The sequence below is a fragment of the Bufo gargarizans genome, chromosome 11 (assembly GCF_014858855.1).
Source record: "Bufo gargarizans isolate SCDJY-AF-19 chromosome 11, ASM1485885v1, whole genome shotgun sequence".
Lineage (NCBI taxonomy): Eukaryota > Metazoa > Chordata > Amphibia > Anura > Bufonidae > Bufo > Bufo gargarizans.
In genome coordinates, this window is record NC_058090.1 from 51,359,319 (window position 1) to 51,377,049 (window position 17,731).

Below are 17,731 nucleotides of genomic sequence, written 5' to 3' on the forward strand. Positions count from 1 at the left end.
TGAGAAATGTGTTATTTCCTTTTTTTTTTTTTTTTTAAGGAACCGTGTTAATGACTTTTTATGCAACGTCCTTGTTTCCCTCAGATCTCTTCTACGCTACGGTGGAAACCTTTCCCTGCAGAGCGCAATGAGTGTGAGGTTCAACAGCAACGGGACCCAGCTGCTAGCCCTGCGCCGACGCCTGCCTCCGGTCCTCTACGACATTCACTCACGTCTGCCCGTATTCCAGTTCGACAATCAGGGCTACTTCAACTCGTGTACCATGAAGAGCTGTTGTTTTGCTGGAGACAGAGATCAGGTGAGAAAACTAGTGAACTGCACGCATTATGTGATGTGTGTGTGTGTGTGTGTGTGTGTATATATATATATATATATATATATATATATATATATATATATATATATATATATATATATATATATATATATAATAAAAAATATATGAGCAGCACACAAATCCAAGATGGTGCAATTCCTTGGAATGGATCGCGGACTTTGATCCAGCTGAGTATATGTAGAAAAAGAATCCAAGGCAGCACACAGATATCCGTGAAAAAAGGGTATTTTATTCACCCATGTGTAGACGGCAACGTTTCAGCTCTCTCTATGGAGCCTTTGTCAAGCCATAATACTCAAAAGTGCAAATTCAGGTGATTATAAAGCATACATGATTAACAAAAAGTGATTACATGATTATATTCCAATTAATACACAAACATTAATAAAACCAGTGAATCTCGATTGTACATGATTATATTATGAAAAGTATAGCCACATGAAACCAGATGTCAAAAAAAGTGCTATGTGCCACAAATATTGATCGTCGATACATACAATTATAGTGTATAAAATCATCAATTGATAATCTCTTGCAGGTGTACAAAGTTGTGTTAATTAAAAATTATTGATTTACTTATGGATATCTCACATGTCTCTGGAGACCGCAGGACTCAGTCAGCGTCCGGAACTTGACATTGCGCAGGCGCGGGGAATGTTACATCCCGCGAGACTGCCTGTGACATACAGCAACCAGAGGCCCACAGTCAAGATGGTGGCTCGGCATCACACACGGACCGAGCATGCTCACTCCCAAAACTAGGCGGGCACAGTCAGACAATCACAGCGATCACGTGGCAGGTCACCTGACAGTCATGCATAGCAACGGACCTGTTACATTATTCGTATCCTAGTTACTCGTCCATAACAAGGGGGGTCCAGCGGTATACCGCGGGCTAATAGCAATACGCCACTGTCACCCTAGAGCACCTAATCCCCATATTTTGTATATTTAAAGTTGTCAATCCACAGGTCCGCACAGCATAAACTTTCATACCTGCTCTCCATATATGTGAAGGCTCCGCTGGGAGAAACCAGAACAGGGGCAACACACCATGGTGGGTCCAGCGAACACAGACGTCACCGTAAAGTGACTCTGTGTCACCGTCCCCACATTGGGAGGGCCAAGCAAACACACGCCGACACTGTCAGCGCTAAATAACCATCATGTACACATGCGCCATGCCTGCCACTGCTGTCCATCCATGTTCTGTCAGGAAATCTCACAGTCACAGAGCGCGTATGATGCCAAGTCCCACCCCGTCCATATTGCCAGGCTGCAAACATATATTTATCAAAAATAATTAATTCCAAAACGTAATACTATTATCAATTATCACTAATTGCCAATCGGGTCCTGCCGTCTTCCAATTTCCATGGAGATAATCCATTGTAAGATATGTTTTCATATTTATCTATAGAGAAAAAAATACAAATTATTAGTTATTGGTTTTTGATACAAAAATTGCACTTGTATAAAACCTTACAAGGAATAATTTTTAATTAACACAACTTTGATGATTTTATACACTATAATTGTATGTATCGACGATCAATATTTGTGGCACATAGCACTTTTTTGACATCTGGTTTCATGTGGCTATACTTTTCATAATATAATCATGTACAATCGAGATTCACTGGTTTTATTAATGTTTGTGTATTAATTGGAATATAATCATGTAATCACTTTTTGTTAATCATGTATGCTTTATAATCACCTGAATTTGCACTGAGTATTATGGCTTGACAAAGGCTCCATAGAGAGAGCTGAAACGTTGCTGTCTACACATGGGTGAATAAAATACCCTTTTTTCAAAGATATCTGTGTGCTGCCTTGGATTCTTTCTCTCTCTCTCTCTCTCTCTCTCTCTCTCTCTCTCTCTCTCTCTCTCTCTCTCTCTCTCTCTCTCTCTCTCTCTCTCTCTCTCTCTCTCTCTCTCTCTCTCTCTCTCTCTCTCTCTCTCTCTCTCTATATATATATATATATATATATATATATATATATATATATATATATATATATATACACACTTCTGCACTTTGAGACTAAATTCCACTTTTTGTACATTACATAGTTCAGGTGAGTGGGGAAGATGTGGATAAAATGTAGGGGGGTAAATCTTAGGCTGGGTTCACATCACGTTTTTCCAATCTGTTACAAAAAAACTTATATGTTAAACGGATGCCTCAGACTGATGCCATACAGTGGCATCCGTTCACCATACAGTTCCATTGGAATAAAAAAATAAATAAAAAAAAGTAGACTTTTTTTTTTTTTTGTGTGCTGCGTTTTTGTATCTTTTTTTTTTTTTGTAACGTATACGTCAAAGGGAGGCCTAAAACGTGCTGGGAACCCACCCTTAGGTTATTTCCCCCGCTGATTCGGAGTTGGGCAGCACTGATGTTGCCTTATGTAAAGAGGAGATGTGCTGCCAGTAATGTGCAAACTGTTTAGAGGAGGAATGACCGTAGTAGCGATTGTTCATCTCCATGCCATTTGCATTGTGTAAAATCCAGCACTGACTGACTTGTGTATCATCAGTAGGCGCTCGTTCAAGGCTGAAATTTACCAGTATACATTTCATTACAAGCTATCCCTTCATATCAAAATAATGTTTGGACTCAGAGAGCATCACAGGGGTGCGATACAACCTCACAGTTATTTACTGGATTATTACTGTGTATATGTAAGTGTTCATTTATTCCAAGAAATCACGTAAGCCATTGTTGTTTCTGTTTACGCTAAAACAGGTTCCTACACTGACTATTCCACAGCTTCTCACAGTACAGAAGTCCTTTCACTTCTTGAACGTTTTTCTCAAGTGCCACTTTTAGGGCTCCATGCACACGAACGTATTTTCTTTCCGCTTCCGTTCCTGTTTTTTTGTGGACCGTATGCGGAACCATTCACTTCATTGGGTCCGCAAAACCAACGCAAGGTACTCTGTGTGCATTCCGTTTTCATATTTCCGTTCCGCAAAAAAGTAGTTCATGTCCTATTATTGTCCGCAAATCACGGTCCGAGGCCCCATTCAAGTCAATGGGTCCGCAAAATATACGGAACGCACACGAAACACATCCGTATGTCATCCGTATTTTGCGGATCCATACTGTAGAAATGCTATGCCCATCCCATATTGCTCAAGTGTTTGGTGATTTAATAAGTTACTGTTTCTGATCTGCAAAAAACTGATTGCATACGGAAACCATACGGATATGTTTTGTGGAATAACGGAAGAGGACTTAAATCAGAGGGAAAAAAAAACTCAGATACGGAACAACGGAGCCGTGAAAAACGGACCGCAAAACAACGGTCGTGTGCATGAGCACTTAGGAGCATCTTCACTGAGCTCTTAAAGGGGTTGTCTCACTTCAGCAAACCGCATTTATCATGTAGAGAAAGTTACTACAAGGCACTTACTAATGTATTGTGATTGTCCATATTGCCGCCTTAGCTGGCTTGATTAATTTTTACCATCACCTTATACACTGCTCGTATCCAGAGGTTATGGCCACAAGGTGGCCGGGATAGGAGCTGCTGCGCATGCGTGCCTATATGCGCTCCCATGGTCCCGTCCACCAGAGAGGCCGACGCTTTTCCCTATAGTGTGCAAGCACAACCACTGCTGCTGGATTACAGGGTGGTTGTAACCCCTGGAAACAGTGTATCACGAGATAGAGAAATGAATCAAGCCAGCAAAGGAGGCAATATGGACAATCCCAATACATTAGTAAGTAGGATTGTCACGACACCAAAATTTTTATTTGATTTCAATACCTTTAAAAAGTATTGCTATATTTGACACCACTTGAAAGAAGAATAAAACGCAAAAAAAGCGTTATGCAATCCACATTTTTCGGACCGTCCGGCACATAATAAAACAGTCCTATCATATTTTTTTTTGGGGGGGGGACAAGGTGACAAAAAAATGGCTAATCGCGTGTTTTTAACTTCACTGTATAGGAGATGGTTTTGAATATTTTAATAGTTCAGTTTTTTTGGACGCAGCGATACCTACCTAATATGTTTATTTTTGTTATTGTTTATATATTTTTATATGTAAAATTAGGAATGGGGGGTGATTTAAACTTTTTAATACTTTTGTTCTTTTTATTTATTTTTTGAAACATCAATGTTGATCGTGGCACCTGAGCGTTTAATGACGGGGTTCGACGGGATTGCCGTTTCCCATAATTGCGGACGGTCTGTGTGCTCTTATTATAGTTCTTTACTCAAGTGAATGGAGCTAAGCTGCAATACTAGACATGGCCTATGGACAAGCGTGGCACTGATTCTGGAACTAAAAAATGTATATCCTGGACAACCCCTTTAAGGTCACCTATTACGTAGTGGAGCGCATTAGCAGTGAGTGTTTTGTGCGGTAAGACTCGGGAGGTTTGGTAACCCATGTAAGACACGCTCGTAAACATTCTTGCTCGTGTTTTTGTAGTTGTTCATGTAGGATCCTTCATTAATGTGAGGCCCAGACTGAGTAACCACAAGTCTCATTCATGGATTGACATCACTTCCAGATTTCAGTAGGAGGTAATGAGGAATGCGCCGTCTACCTTTAGGCCAAATTCTGCTGACACGTCTACTGTAAACCGGCAGCAGACGGGAGAGATGCTAAATCCTTCTATGAGAAGAATTCCTGAGCGCTGCGCCCACATGGAGCACAATCCCATACTTAGCATACTTACGGATTACAGCTCTGAGGACTATAGCCTAAATCATATACATTTATGATCTCTGTCCATCTGGATAAGTGTAGTGTAGACAAGCGAGCCTCCAGGATCACACTCCAAGGATAATACCCATGTCTTTGCACACCGAGCCCCAGTGATTTAGACCTTAGTGCTCACCTTCCTGGGCTGACATAGCCCTGATACGTTCTAGAATTTGCTTCCATGTAAGGCGGCTTCTGCTTACCGGTGCCCGGAGGCTTCCTCCACCCCCTATAATTGCTTCCAGTAAAAAAAAGTATCCCTCGTGAAAAGAAAGGCCTCTGGTTTTCATGGCTTCTGTTCACATTCCTTCCAGACATCAGCACATGCTTTGAGCTCCTATCAGATAATCTGTCCGCACCCGCCTGCCCTGTGGGGTTTGAATGGTAGGAGGTAAAAGACTTTTCAGTCCTGGGGCATCTCCGCAGCACATGGGATATGGGATGTCTCGGCTTGTGTGCTCAGCTGGTGCTTTACTCAACAGCAGAAACTGCACAAGTCCGATCAGGCAGAGGGAGGACCTACCTACAGATGTCAGTAGCTCCAGAACTACCAGGCACGCTCAGCAGGAGCGGGGTTAAACAGTACATGAGATCAAATGATTAGCGCTCATTCATATTAAATATTCAGTGGGCCCCGGTTTGTAACTCCCTTCATAAAATCTGGTACTTGAATCAAATGACCTACTGTGGTCATAACCGTATGCAAGATAATCTGAGAGACGCTGTTTTCCTTATGTTCCACAGTGTGCTTGACATATGCCAAAATATTAAAACTCCTCTACAAACCAAACAAATAATAGGGTTATATTACCATGCTCACAGTTAACGCACGTTTCGCTTAGAGGCTTCTTCCAGGGAGCGTGAAACCTCTGGGCGAAACGTGCGTCGGGGAGTCGCTGGAGGCCACATCGCTCTGCGTCTGTTCCTTGTTTATAATGTTATACTTGTTCCACTTGCAGTTTGTTATACAGTATTCAGTGTTTGCCTTCCTGTTTGATATGGTGGCATACTGCTGTACATACATTACATGGGTTCCCATACCCCTGTGCATAAGGCTAATGAGTCTGATGGATTTTTAGGATTGTCGGGAACTTTTTCTGGCTCCCTCTTCATTGTCTTTCACACTGACCTTAGTCATTGATGTGGTTTTGCCTTTCCTACCTATTTGACTCCTCTTTGCTTTTTTGCCCAGTGCTCTATGGGCCCCAGGTATCTGTGTTTCTGGTATTTGCGGACCACCGTTAGTGGGTGTAACCCACCATGTGCTGCTACACAGGATCCTTTATTAACTGCTTTGATGCAATCATTTTATGATATTTATTTTTATTGTATTGGATTTAATAAAGAATATAAATTTTACTATTTACCCATTGCGTGACTTTATTTTGGTGTTAATATGCCAAAAGATCGCCTCCAAACCTTTTCTTTCACCGTATTGAAAAGCGTGGTTGACTTCAAGGGGTTTTACGAGACTTTTCTACTGGATAAGTCATCAGTATGTGATCGCTGGAGGTCCGATAACCGGGACCCCCCGTCAATCAGCTGTTTGAGAAGGTGCCGGAGCTCCTGTGAGCACCACAACCTTCTCTTAGCTCCCCAAGCACAGCTCTGTACATAGTATAGCGGCTGTGCTTGGTATCACACTCGGCCCCATTCACTTCTATGGGGCTGAGCTGCGCCAAGGCCATGTGACCGATGAACGTGACATCACATAGCCTAGACCAGGGACGCCAAACCTGCAGCTCTCCAGCTGTTGCAACACTACAAGTTCCATCATGCCTGGACAGTCTACAGCTATCAGGGCTGCTGGGAGTTGTAGTTTTGCAACAACTGGGAGAAGGCCGCAGCACTACTGCTCATGCCGGTGCCTTCTAACACAGCTGATTGGCGGGGTCCTGGGTGTCAAACCCTCGCCTATCAGGTACTGATGATGACTTATTCAGAGAACAGGTCATGACTCTGAGTAGAAAAGTCTCAGAAAACCCTTTTCACTGTCTAGAACAGGGGATCTTACAGCTAGTATACTGCACGGTTTACATGTTGGCAGTGGGAGTTAGTGTCCTGCGCATGCTACTGTATGGAATATAGGTGTATACTTTGGGGCTGTACAGTAGGAGTAATGGCTCCCATACATATTAGATTAGTCTACTTTCACACTAGCGTTTTTCTTTTCCGGCGCTGAGTTCCGTCACAGGGGCTCTATACCAGAAAAGAACTGATCAGGCATATCCCCATGCATTCTGAATGGAGAGTAATCCGTTCAGGATGCATCAGGATGTCTTCAGTTCAGACATTTTGACTGATCAGGCAAAAGATAAAACCGTAGCATGCTATGGTTTTATCTCCGGTTAAAAAAACTGAAGACATGCCTGAATGCCGGATCCGGCATTTTTTCCCATTCAAAATGCTGGATCCGTCCTTCCGTCCTGCGCATGCGCAGACCGGTAAAAATGTGAAAAAAGATACAAGACGGATCCGTCTGTCCGCATGACAAGCAGAGAGACGGATCCGTCCTTGCAATCCATTTGTGAAACGGATCCGGATCCGTCTCACAAATGCTTTCAGTCAGCGGCAGATCGGCGGATCCGGCAGGCAGTTCCGACGACGGAACTGGCCGCCGGATCACACTGCCGCAAGTTTGAAAGTAGCCTTAATCATGGTAAAACTGCACATTTTTGGCAGGGGCCAGCTGACTATCTGATGTGTATAGGAACCTCCTAACGCTCTCCCAACAAGTAATGTATGGATGAGGCAAGGTAAACTTTCAGCGCACATGACTTATGTTCTAGCAGGAGATAAGTGGCCACCACCAGACGTTTCTGGCAGCAGCTTTCTCATCTCTCGCCATTAAAAACACAGGCATGCTCAGCTAAACCAAGCGCGGGAGAGTCTTTCGGCCAACAGCTATTGCACCTGTAATGCTGGGAGCATGTCACGTTGTGTGCTGTACGCCGAGGGTAAATAAGGAAACGCTGTGTAATATATTATATGGTAACGCAGCATCTATTGAGTTCTATGCTTGTCATTCCATCTAATCAACTCAGTGGGACGTGCAGGATGTGTATAGTATGATTGTGTAGTTGTAAACCTTATTTTACTAGTAAGAGATAAACCCTGTTATGGCGGTATAACACCTGCTGATATTTCGGCCAATAATTGCTAAGGAGCGTTTAAGCTTGTAAGCAATTATCTTGCAGTGTAATACTGACACCGATTACCCGATGAATGAGCAAAATTCTGATTTTTAAGCAGCAAATTGTGCTGTCTAATAGCGATCTACCGCCGGCAAACCACCAGACAGTATGGGGACGAGCAATGGCATAGCGATCGCTCCTCCCCACGCTGCAGTGGAGATCGCTGCATGTAATAGCAGCGGTCTCCTCCGCTAGTGAGCAAGCGATTACCGGCAGGGAACGCTTCCCTCCCAACAATCGCTTGCTCCATCCGCCTTTGTAATATATACAGTCTGAGAATCCGCCAGATAATCGCAAACGAGCATTCATAGGAACAGACAGATTGTCGGGAAAGACCGTTCGCAGGAATGTTCGTCTCTGATAATCGGCCCAGCTATCCACCATAGCACTGGGCGCTGAGTAAATCCATTGGGAACTATGCTGATTGTTCAGATAACGGAGCAGGAATTATTTATTAGCAGTTTACTGCCTCAAATGTTACCGTGAATGCAAAGCAAAGTGTACCGTGTATGTTATGTAGAACAGATGTATGTCAGCCTGCAGGATATAGTTTTATTGAGATATTCACACAGTACCTATTTCTAAATTGTTCTTTCAGTACATCCTCTCCGGCTCAGATGACTTCAACCTGTACATGTGGAAGATCCCGTCCAGCCCAGAAGCAGGTGTGTTAATGTAAATGGGAGTCTGTGGGTAGATGTTTTTGAGCTGGCCATACACATTAGGTAACCTGGGGAATGACTGTCCCCCAGTGTCCTCTGCCAGGAGGAACAGGGTTTGGATTTTAACATGACCAGATTTTCTGCTGGTAACGAGTTCCGATCAACATTATAGCCTTTACAGTATAGCAATTGCGGACAAGAATAGGACATGTTCTATTTTTTTCGGGGACGGAAATGCGGCCCCATAGAAATAAAAATGATTGGGTCTGCAATTGGGTCTTATTCATCGGATAATCAGCGGCACCTTTAGGCTACATTCACACGTCAGTACTTTTCTATATCCCGAATTTCGGTCCGTTTTTTGCAGATCGGTTGTTCCTGAAAATGTTTCCGTATGTCATCCGTTTTTTTGCGGATCCGCAAAAAACAGAAACATGTATAAATTTCACAAAGCAAATAAAGTTGTTTGGATTTCTTTGAAAAAAAATTGAAAAAAAAAAGTGAATAAGTGATTTCTGTGGGCAGGATTTAATTTCCAGGAACGGATTCCGCATAAAACGGATGACATACGTAATGACATACGAATGTCATCCGTTTTTTGCGGAAAAGAATAGGACAAGTTTTATATTTAATCGGACATGCGGAACGGAACAACGGAAACGGACAGCACACATTGTGTTGTCCGATTTTTTTTTTTTTTCCAGGACCCATTGAAAATGAATGGGTCCAGAACTGGTCCTGATCTGTTCCGCAAAAAACGGAACAGATCAGGAAAGAAACAATGGACGTGTGAATGGACCCTTACACCGCCAGGTAATCGCTAATGATTGTTCCTATGAATGCTTCTTTACGATTATCGGATTCTCTGCCCCAGTAACACACTTTGTTTGGCCAATTATCGGCCTATGTAAAAGGCCAAGCTCAGAGAACATAGCAGCCATCTTATGTGTATGGGCAGCTTTAGGCTAAGGCTACACACAGACTTTCTGTAATTGACATGTTCCCAATTTATAAAGCTGCCATAGACCAGCGGCTTACAAGGGTCTATGATAACCAGGCGCGCTGCTGGATCCTGCGCCTAATGTATGACGAGGAGTGCGCTTCATAAATTAGGTGCAGCATCTGGCAGTCCATGTGCCTATAAGGATATGATATGAACATTAGGCCAGAAGCAGCAGAGGCTATCCTGCTTCTCCTATCTGTGACATCAGTATATGATATTGTGCTGTGACACAGCTCTAGGCTGAATTTTAATTCTTTCCTGAAACTCGTACATAATACTCGCCATATTTTCGCAGTGTAAAGGCAAAGTTTGAGCCAGAACTGAGTGTCACCGATATGAGAAGCATGATTGTACCTGCTGCTTCTGCCCAGCATGCTGATGTCTAGCCCTGTCAATCAAGGGACTGGTGTGCAGAGCACAGGGGCATTAAAAAAGCAGTGCTCCAAGGGCTCAGTCCAGCCCACCGATGCTCAGACTTGGCCATTTGCATATAAAAGTGCAGATATCTCTCCAGCTGTTTAAAATTCAGACAAAAGTAAGGTATTGTTTTAATCAGCGTGATGAGCCCTACCAGGCAGTATGTGTGGTTTAATAGGGTTGATCATTCTGATAGAGGCTCTTTTCACCAAACCATGTGGTGATTTAAGTTTGGTTTAGTAGAACTGCTGAAAGTCAAAGTAATATGGCTGTAACCCTAAGTTCACACCTGAGCGTTTTACAGCGCGTTCAAACGCGCTGTAAAACGCTCAACACATGAAAAGCAATGCTTCCCTATGGGAATGGTTCTCACCTGGGCGTTTTACAGCGCGTACGATCGCGCTGTAAAACGCCCGACGCTCAAACAAGTACTTGAGCTTCTTTGGGGCGTTTTGACGCGCGTTTGTGGCCATAGGACACTGCAGTCAATGACACAAACGCGCGTCAAACGCGCGTTTACTATTACAACAAACGTCTGACGCGCGTTTGGGAAACGCTCAGGTGTGAAAGCAGGGTTAGGCTAGTTTTTATATAAGCAGTAACCCTGGTTTCACACCTAAGCGTTTCGCAAACGTGTGTTTTTATGCGCGATTTTGTCGCACGTTTTTATGCGCGATTTTTGTAATAGTAAACGCGCGTTTGACGCGCATTTGGGTGATTGACAGCAGAGTTGTCCAAAGAGTCTATGGCCCAAACGCGCGTCAAACGCGCCAAAAAAAGCTCCTGTACTTGTTTGAGCGTCGGGCGTTTTACAGCGCGTTCAAACGCGCTGTAAAACGCAAAAATGTGAACCAGCCCCATAGGGAAGCATTGGTTTTCATGTGTTGCGCGTTTTACAGCGCGTAGGAACGCGCTGTAAAACGCTCAAGTGTGAACTTAGGGTAAGAGATCCGGCAGAGAACCTGCTGGAGCTCTCTGGATCCAGCATTGATGGTACTGGAATGCCCGCTGATCCCATTAACTATTTGGGTCCGGTGGAGATCCGGCCGCTACCTGGCAAATATGCAGAGGATCGGCCAGACAAAATCTGTTGCATGTAGCAGTTTTTGTCCGGCTGATTCTTGGCATATTTGCTGGATCTCTGCCAGATCCCAGTAACTGTAACTGGCATTCCGGTACCTTCCAGCAGTGCTGGATCCAGAGAGCTTCTGCAGGATGTGCTATGCCGGAACAGCCTGCCGGATCTCTTACCGCATATGTGAAACCAGCCTAATACTGGTGCTAAAATGCAACTGGGCAGACAGTTATTTCTCCTGCCTCCTTTCCACCTCCATTCACCTTCGGCCAAGCATGCATGTTCTATATGTGGGGAGCAAACTGTTTTCATCCCTGGTGGTGGCTTAAAAACAAAAGCATCGGGATGTTGGGATGCCGCTATACACATGATATGGGAGGCTGGTCTTGCTGAATTTGTTTAGCTCGGCTGTCGCTCATCTAATGTTTATGGGCACCTTATGAAATGGGTTATTGCAGTTTTTTTTATATATACATGTGAACAGATTGTGTTCCCTTAAAATATACAAGAGCCTTCAGGCCTGCAGTCACAAATCGGCTAATTTCTTCCTGACAAAAGGAGATTATTGCATCACGGAGTTGTAAATGGCTTGGCACAAATCCAGGAGCTACTGATGACTGTGTAACACGCTCAGGACATGACAGGCATGCGTCATGTATTGTAGATGAAATAATGCATATATGCCGTAATGAGACACTGCACAATATCATTCTGATTAATGTAATTGTGTGCTTCGTTACTCTTCATTACGCTGACAATCGTTTATGTCTTTGTGGTTTTCTACCCTCGTTGCTCTTGTAGGTGGACCAGGAAGAGTTGTAAATGGCGCCTTTATGGTACTGAAGGGACATCGATCAATTGTCAATCAAGTGCGATTCAACCCTGACTCCTACATGATCTGTTCATCAGGTGTTGAGAAGATCATAAAGGTGAGGCCCTCAGTAAAGCAGATAAATAGATGTAGATATGCAGAGCGTACTGAGGATTACCTGCTTATTCCATTTATATAACATGGCAGGTTGCCCTGAAGGCAGACAGAGATTTAGGCCCACCCTGGTGTCAGTCATGTAATCTAATAGATCAAGGCCTCATGCACACGAACGTATGTATTTTACGGTCCGCAAAAAAAACGGATCCGCAAAAAATATGGATGACGTCCGTGTGCATTCTGTATTTCACAGAACAGCTGGCCCCTAATAGAACAGTCCTATCCTTGTCCGTAATGCAGACAATAATAGGACATGTTCTGTTTTTTTGTGGAACGGACATACGGTAACAGAATGCACACGGAGTAACTACCTTTTTTTTTTTCCGGACTCATTAAAATAAATGGTTCCATATACGGTCAGCAAAAAGAACGGAAAACGGAAAGAAAATACATTCGTGTGCATGAGGCCTAACTCTGATTGTGTAACTCATCAGAGCTCTCCCTATGACTGCGCTTCGGCAGCAGGAAATCGGCTGCATTTAGATTTTTAGCTTTGGACATGAATGGAGAAGAAAACGCCATGTGAGTTGCAATGAATCAACGCAAAGTGTTTACCAAGTTTTATTATTTTTGTATTTGTGGGTTATTATAAACAGTAATTCAAATATATTCTGTTGATTTTTCCCTTTACTATGCAGCAGAGATGCACAATAAATCGCATTTTTATATTTAACATATTTTTAAAGAATTTTTTGTTATTTGTAATTTTTTTTAGGTCAATATCTAAATTTAAACAAAAAAAACATAAAATCTTTCATTTTTGCAAAGGACACGAAGCCAAATAATGGGAGCCACTTCTTGGTCTGTACAGATCACATTACTGCAGTTACCTGCTTATCTGTCATTGCAATCCTGCCTGTAAATATTTCACCTCTGTGTACAGATAAGACAGGATCCTCCATTCACAATAGATGATGGTCAGAGCTTATCTCTTCCTTCCTTGTACAATGACCTCTGCACAGGTCGCAGAGCTGCCTAGAAAACTCTCCCATAGAAGACAATGACGTCCCTCCTGACCATTGTGTCTATGGACCATGGGGCTGCCATAAAGCAGTTTTCTTAATGCTGTTAATAACAGCTCAGGCAAGATGGCCGCCCCCATAATCGTGTTCAGGAAATAGAACAAATAAATCTGCAGTCAGAAAATAAAAACAGAATAGAATAAAAATGATGTCTGTCACTATCTGGTTTTAATACGGCAGATAAGGCAGATCAAATTTTGGGTGACACATTTCCTTTCAAGGTGTGGTCCAGCATGGAAAAGTGTTGGGCTCGGAGTTGGTTGAAATTAAAAAATAGAAGAAGTGATGCTCATCATGATTCCTTGCTGCTTCCATTCTGTCTCTTAGCGGCTTTCTCTGGTCTCTATGCTCTGGTCCCATCTTGACACCCAGAAAATGTCTGGTCAGCCGGTCACTGGTTGCAGCAGTGACCCATTTCAGACACTGATCGGCTAAGCAGCCATGTCCGTGTATTTCCTGTGTCTCAAGTCAGGACAAGGAAGTAGAGACCAGCGGGGACCCTGTTGTAATGGGGATGGCGGGGGATGGTGACTATTGCTTTATCTTATTTTGTATATATAATCCTCTATGAGCCCTTTGTGAAACAATTTCTCCCTTCCCTGTAGAACAGTGCCTTTAAAGGGAATGTGTCCCTGACATTTTTTTTTTTGCCAGTCAAAACCAAATACTGACATATATCCTTTCTCTAATCTGTTTAAATTTTCTGATTGTAGATAATCCTATTTCCTTAACATAACTAGGGGGGATAGGGCATCTTGCCTGAACTTTTTTTAACAGCATTTAGAGATATTCTTTTCAGCTGTCACAATAGAGACTTTGACTTCTATAGGACAGTTCTCTAGGCATGCTCTGTGACCTGTGCAGAGGTCAGAAGGGAGTAGACAAGCTGTGATATCACCTGTTGTGGATATATATATATATATATATATATATATATATATATATATATATATATAGTATAGAAGAACGGCGGCACTAACAAAAAATAGTTAGAAAGGTTGGGTGCACGTTCACTGGGGAATGAGCTGCTTACCCCTTGGTATATAAAAATAAAAACGAACAGCACTCCTGGAATCCACAGAAATTTTTTTTTTTTTATTCACCCATGTGATGCAACTTTTCGGCTCTGAACTAGAGCCTTTCTCAAGCCAAGAGAAAGGCTTGAGAAAGATTCTAGTTCAGAGCCGAAACGTTGAATCACATGGGTGAATAAAAAAAAACCTTTTCTGTGGATTCCAAGAGTGCTGTTTGTTTATAGAGAGATATATATATATATATATATATATATATATATATATATATATATATATATATATATATATATATATATATTTTATTATCTGTCATTGTAATCTTGCCTGCAATGATAAGCAGGTAACTGCAGTAAAGTGATCTGTACCTACCAATCAGTGGCACATATTAGGCTTGGTGGACACTGCGAAAACTGCAGTATTTTATGTTTTATTATAGATATTGACATGGGAAATAAAATAGAACATCAGAAAAAAATCTTTAAAAATATGTTAACATGATTTAAACAATAGGTAGTTTTCTGATGACGCATTTACTTTAAGGTAAGCATCACACACTCTATGGTCCTATCTGCACCATTATACACTTGTGAGTGTTCTCATTCAAGCTACATTTCCTCAGTCCCACATAACATTGTAATTACTTGACTGTTATTTGCTTTCCAACGTGGTTATGGTCTCTAGAGACCCTCTCAGATACATTGAGGCCAATAGACCGCCAAGCGTCCTGAGTACCATCATCGGTCTACTTGTTTAAGTAGGATCCATAGTATGAGCCAAGGTTGTTTTAATAATATATTAACAAGAATATCTGTCTGAGGCCGATCTGCTTATAGAGCGTCCATATTGTAAACATTTAGCAATATGGTCGGGGAAGCAAAAGGATAATATGATAAACCCTGTTCAAGGATACAGCAGCTAATTTTCAGTTGTCATGTGTTTTAGTAACATGTATTTTAATGCATAAAATGTCTTTTATATGCTTTATATTATAGATATGGAGCCCTTACAAGCAGCCACACTGTTCTGGGGATCTTGATGGTGAGATGGAGGATGATTCCCGCAGTTTGTACACACATGAAGAATACATTGGACTTGTGCTCAATAGTGGAAGTGGATTGTCCCACGATTACGCCAACCAGTCAGTCCAGGAAGACCCTCGAATGATGGCATTTTTCGACTCCCTTGTCAGACGTGAGATAGAAGGATGGAGCTCAGACTCTGATAGTGACAGCACAATTCTGCAGCTCCATCCTGGAGTCAGCGAGCGCTCTGCTTACAGTGACTCTGAATCGTCAGCAGCTTCCGTACCTCCTTCTCCTGCACCGGTCCCCGGAGAGTCTGATGAGGCTGCCACTGCTGGGGAATCGCAGAGATCAAACGAATCTCCTTCTAGAAGACCCAGGACTACATCTCAAAAATTACGACTATTAGCACTTACAAAATATCAAGACAAATATCTAGCAGCTATTGCCAACAATTCCGACTCTGAGGATAATGCAGGGGAAACGGAAGCGGAGAGAAGCGCACTTCCTCGCTCCCCAAGTCCTGAGGAGGACCGATCGAGCAGCAGTAGCAGCAGCAGCAGTAGTAGTAGCAGCGATGAGGAGGACACCCTTAATGACCGCAGGAGTTCAATACGACAGCGCAATGCATTAAGGCAGAAGCAGAAAATGCAGAAGGAGGAAAAGGCAAAATTGAACTCTGAAAGTACATCTGCAATAATTGGGGAGGATGTGCACGATTACCCCCAGATTACAGTGAATGAACAATCTACATCTGCCGAGTCTTCACCGGACAGAAGAAGTCCTACTAGGGCAGACCGGAAATCTTCACTCTGCCCTAACATAGACTCTGTTGAAAGGAAGATCTACAAAGCTTACAAATGGCTTCAGTATTCGTATATATCTTACTCTAAAGGTAAAGAGGGCGAATCTTCCACTGTGGGTGGAGATGCTGACGACACAAGGCCAGGAACAAGCAGTAGGAGTAGTAATACCTTGCCACTCGCTATAGAAAATGATCATACTTCCGACAGTAAAGACTCCTTACTAGATAGCCTTAACCTCCGGAAGAAGTATCAAAACGAAAAGCATTTCTGGGTGGAAGAAATAGAGAATTCTTCGCAAGACACAGGGTCTATCGAATATTCATCTGAGTCCAAAAAACTGAACGGAACTTCTGTCCATAAAGAATTAACATCTTGCTCCGAGGACTCTTGTGATCTGCGCGACGGTAACACAGTGCAAACCAGCACCGAATTCATAGTAAACCAGCAATCCCCCTGTTCTGACAGTAAAAGCACAGACAGCAGCGTAAAGAGCCAGGAGGGGGAAGTAAAAGAGGAGGACGCAGATGTCACCTGTACTCGCCAGAGCAATGGTCATCTGCATCTCCACCCCACAGACTCCAACAACAGTGGGCAGAGTTATGTGGAGCAGGTAACGGCGTGTTGCCATACACACTCCAGTATAGACAGCACTAACTCCATGCAGGTGGTGACACCGCTACACCGGTGCATGTGTTTAACAGAAGTGGGCTCTACCAGGAGTACCAAAGAGAATGCCACATGCCATGCAGACAATGGAGGTTTACAGCCTTCCAGTGGGCTGAAAAGACACTGGCAAGAGGAGTGTGAAAATTCTTCCTCTGAAAAGAAAAGGAAGCTATAGGTTTGGGTATCCTCATATGCTTGAGGAGCATCCCTAAGTGTGTACAAAAAAAAAAATCTGGGGCTATATCTGTCAATTTTAGGAGATGTAGCCCCGGCTGAGTTTGCACTAAAAGCAGCAGTGTTTCCTTTCAGCAATTTTTTTTTTTTTTAATAATTTTTCCTCCCTCTCTCCCATGTTAAGGTTTGGTTTGGTGATAACGTGGGCGCCTGCACTGGTGGGTGGATAGGAAGTGACACCATGACGCGGCAAAAATCTGAACTGGTCTCTTTTCTGTATATTGCCAAAGCAAACAAACACTTGATCGATCTGATCAAAATATCTGTGACAAGAAAACCTTAGGACTGACCCATGAAATTAAAGAAAATCCTTCTTTCCAGTCTTTTCTCGTTTGGGTGGTTTTGTTTGGTTCTGGCATATGGGTGATGCGCTCATGTAATAAAATGTAGATTCGTTTGGGGTGTTGGATGTTAATCCAATAATGATGAATGATCACTAACGAAAGTGTTGTCATGGGGAGTGCTAGGAAGATTTGTATGAATGACCATGAAAATTGTATTTAGCTTTGTCACTTTATGGCAATTGGTTTGGCGCTGCATGA

The 17,731-nt window shown here is 42.7% G+C and overlaps 1 protein-coding gene across 1 annotated transcript in view; it reads left to right on the forward strand.

Moving 5' to 3' along the window:
* DCAF5 (DDB1 and CUL4 associated factor 5) overlaps nt 1–17,512 on the forward strand; it is a 55,777-nt gene extending 38,265 nt beyond the window's left edge. The window contains exons 6-9 of the mRNA XM_044272481.1: nt 85–298; nt 8,859–8,925; nt 12,219–12,346; nt 15,454–17,512. Coding sequence (XP_044128416.1) covers nt 85–298; nt 8,859–8,925; nt 12,219–12,346; nt 15,454–17,130 — 2,086 coding nt within the window. The 3' untranslated portion in view covers nt 17,131–17,512. The remainder of the gene's footprint in view (nt 1–84; nt 299–8,858; nt 8,926–12,218; nt 12,347–15,453) is intronic.
* The last annotated feature ends 219 nt before the right edge of the window (nt 17,513–17,731 follow it).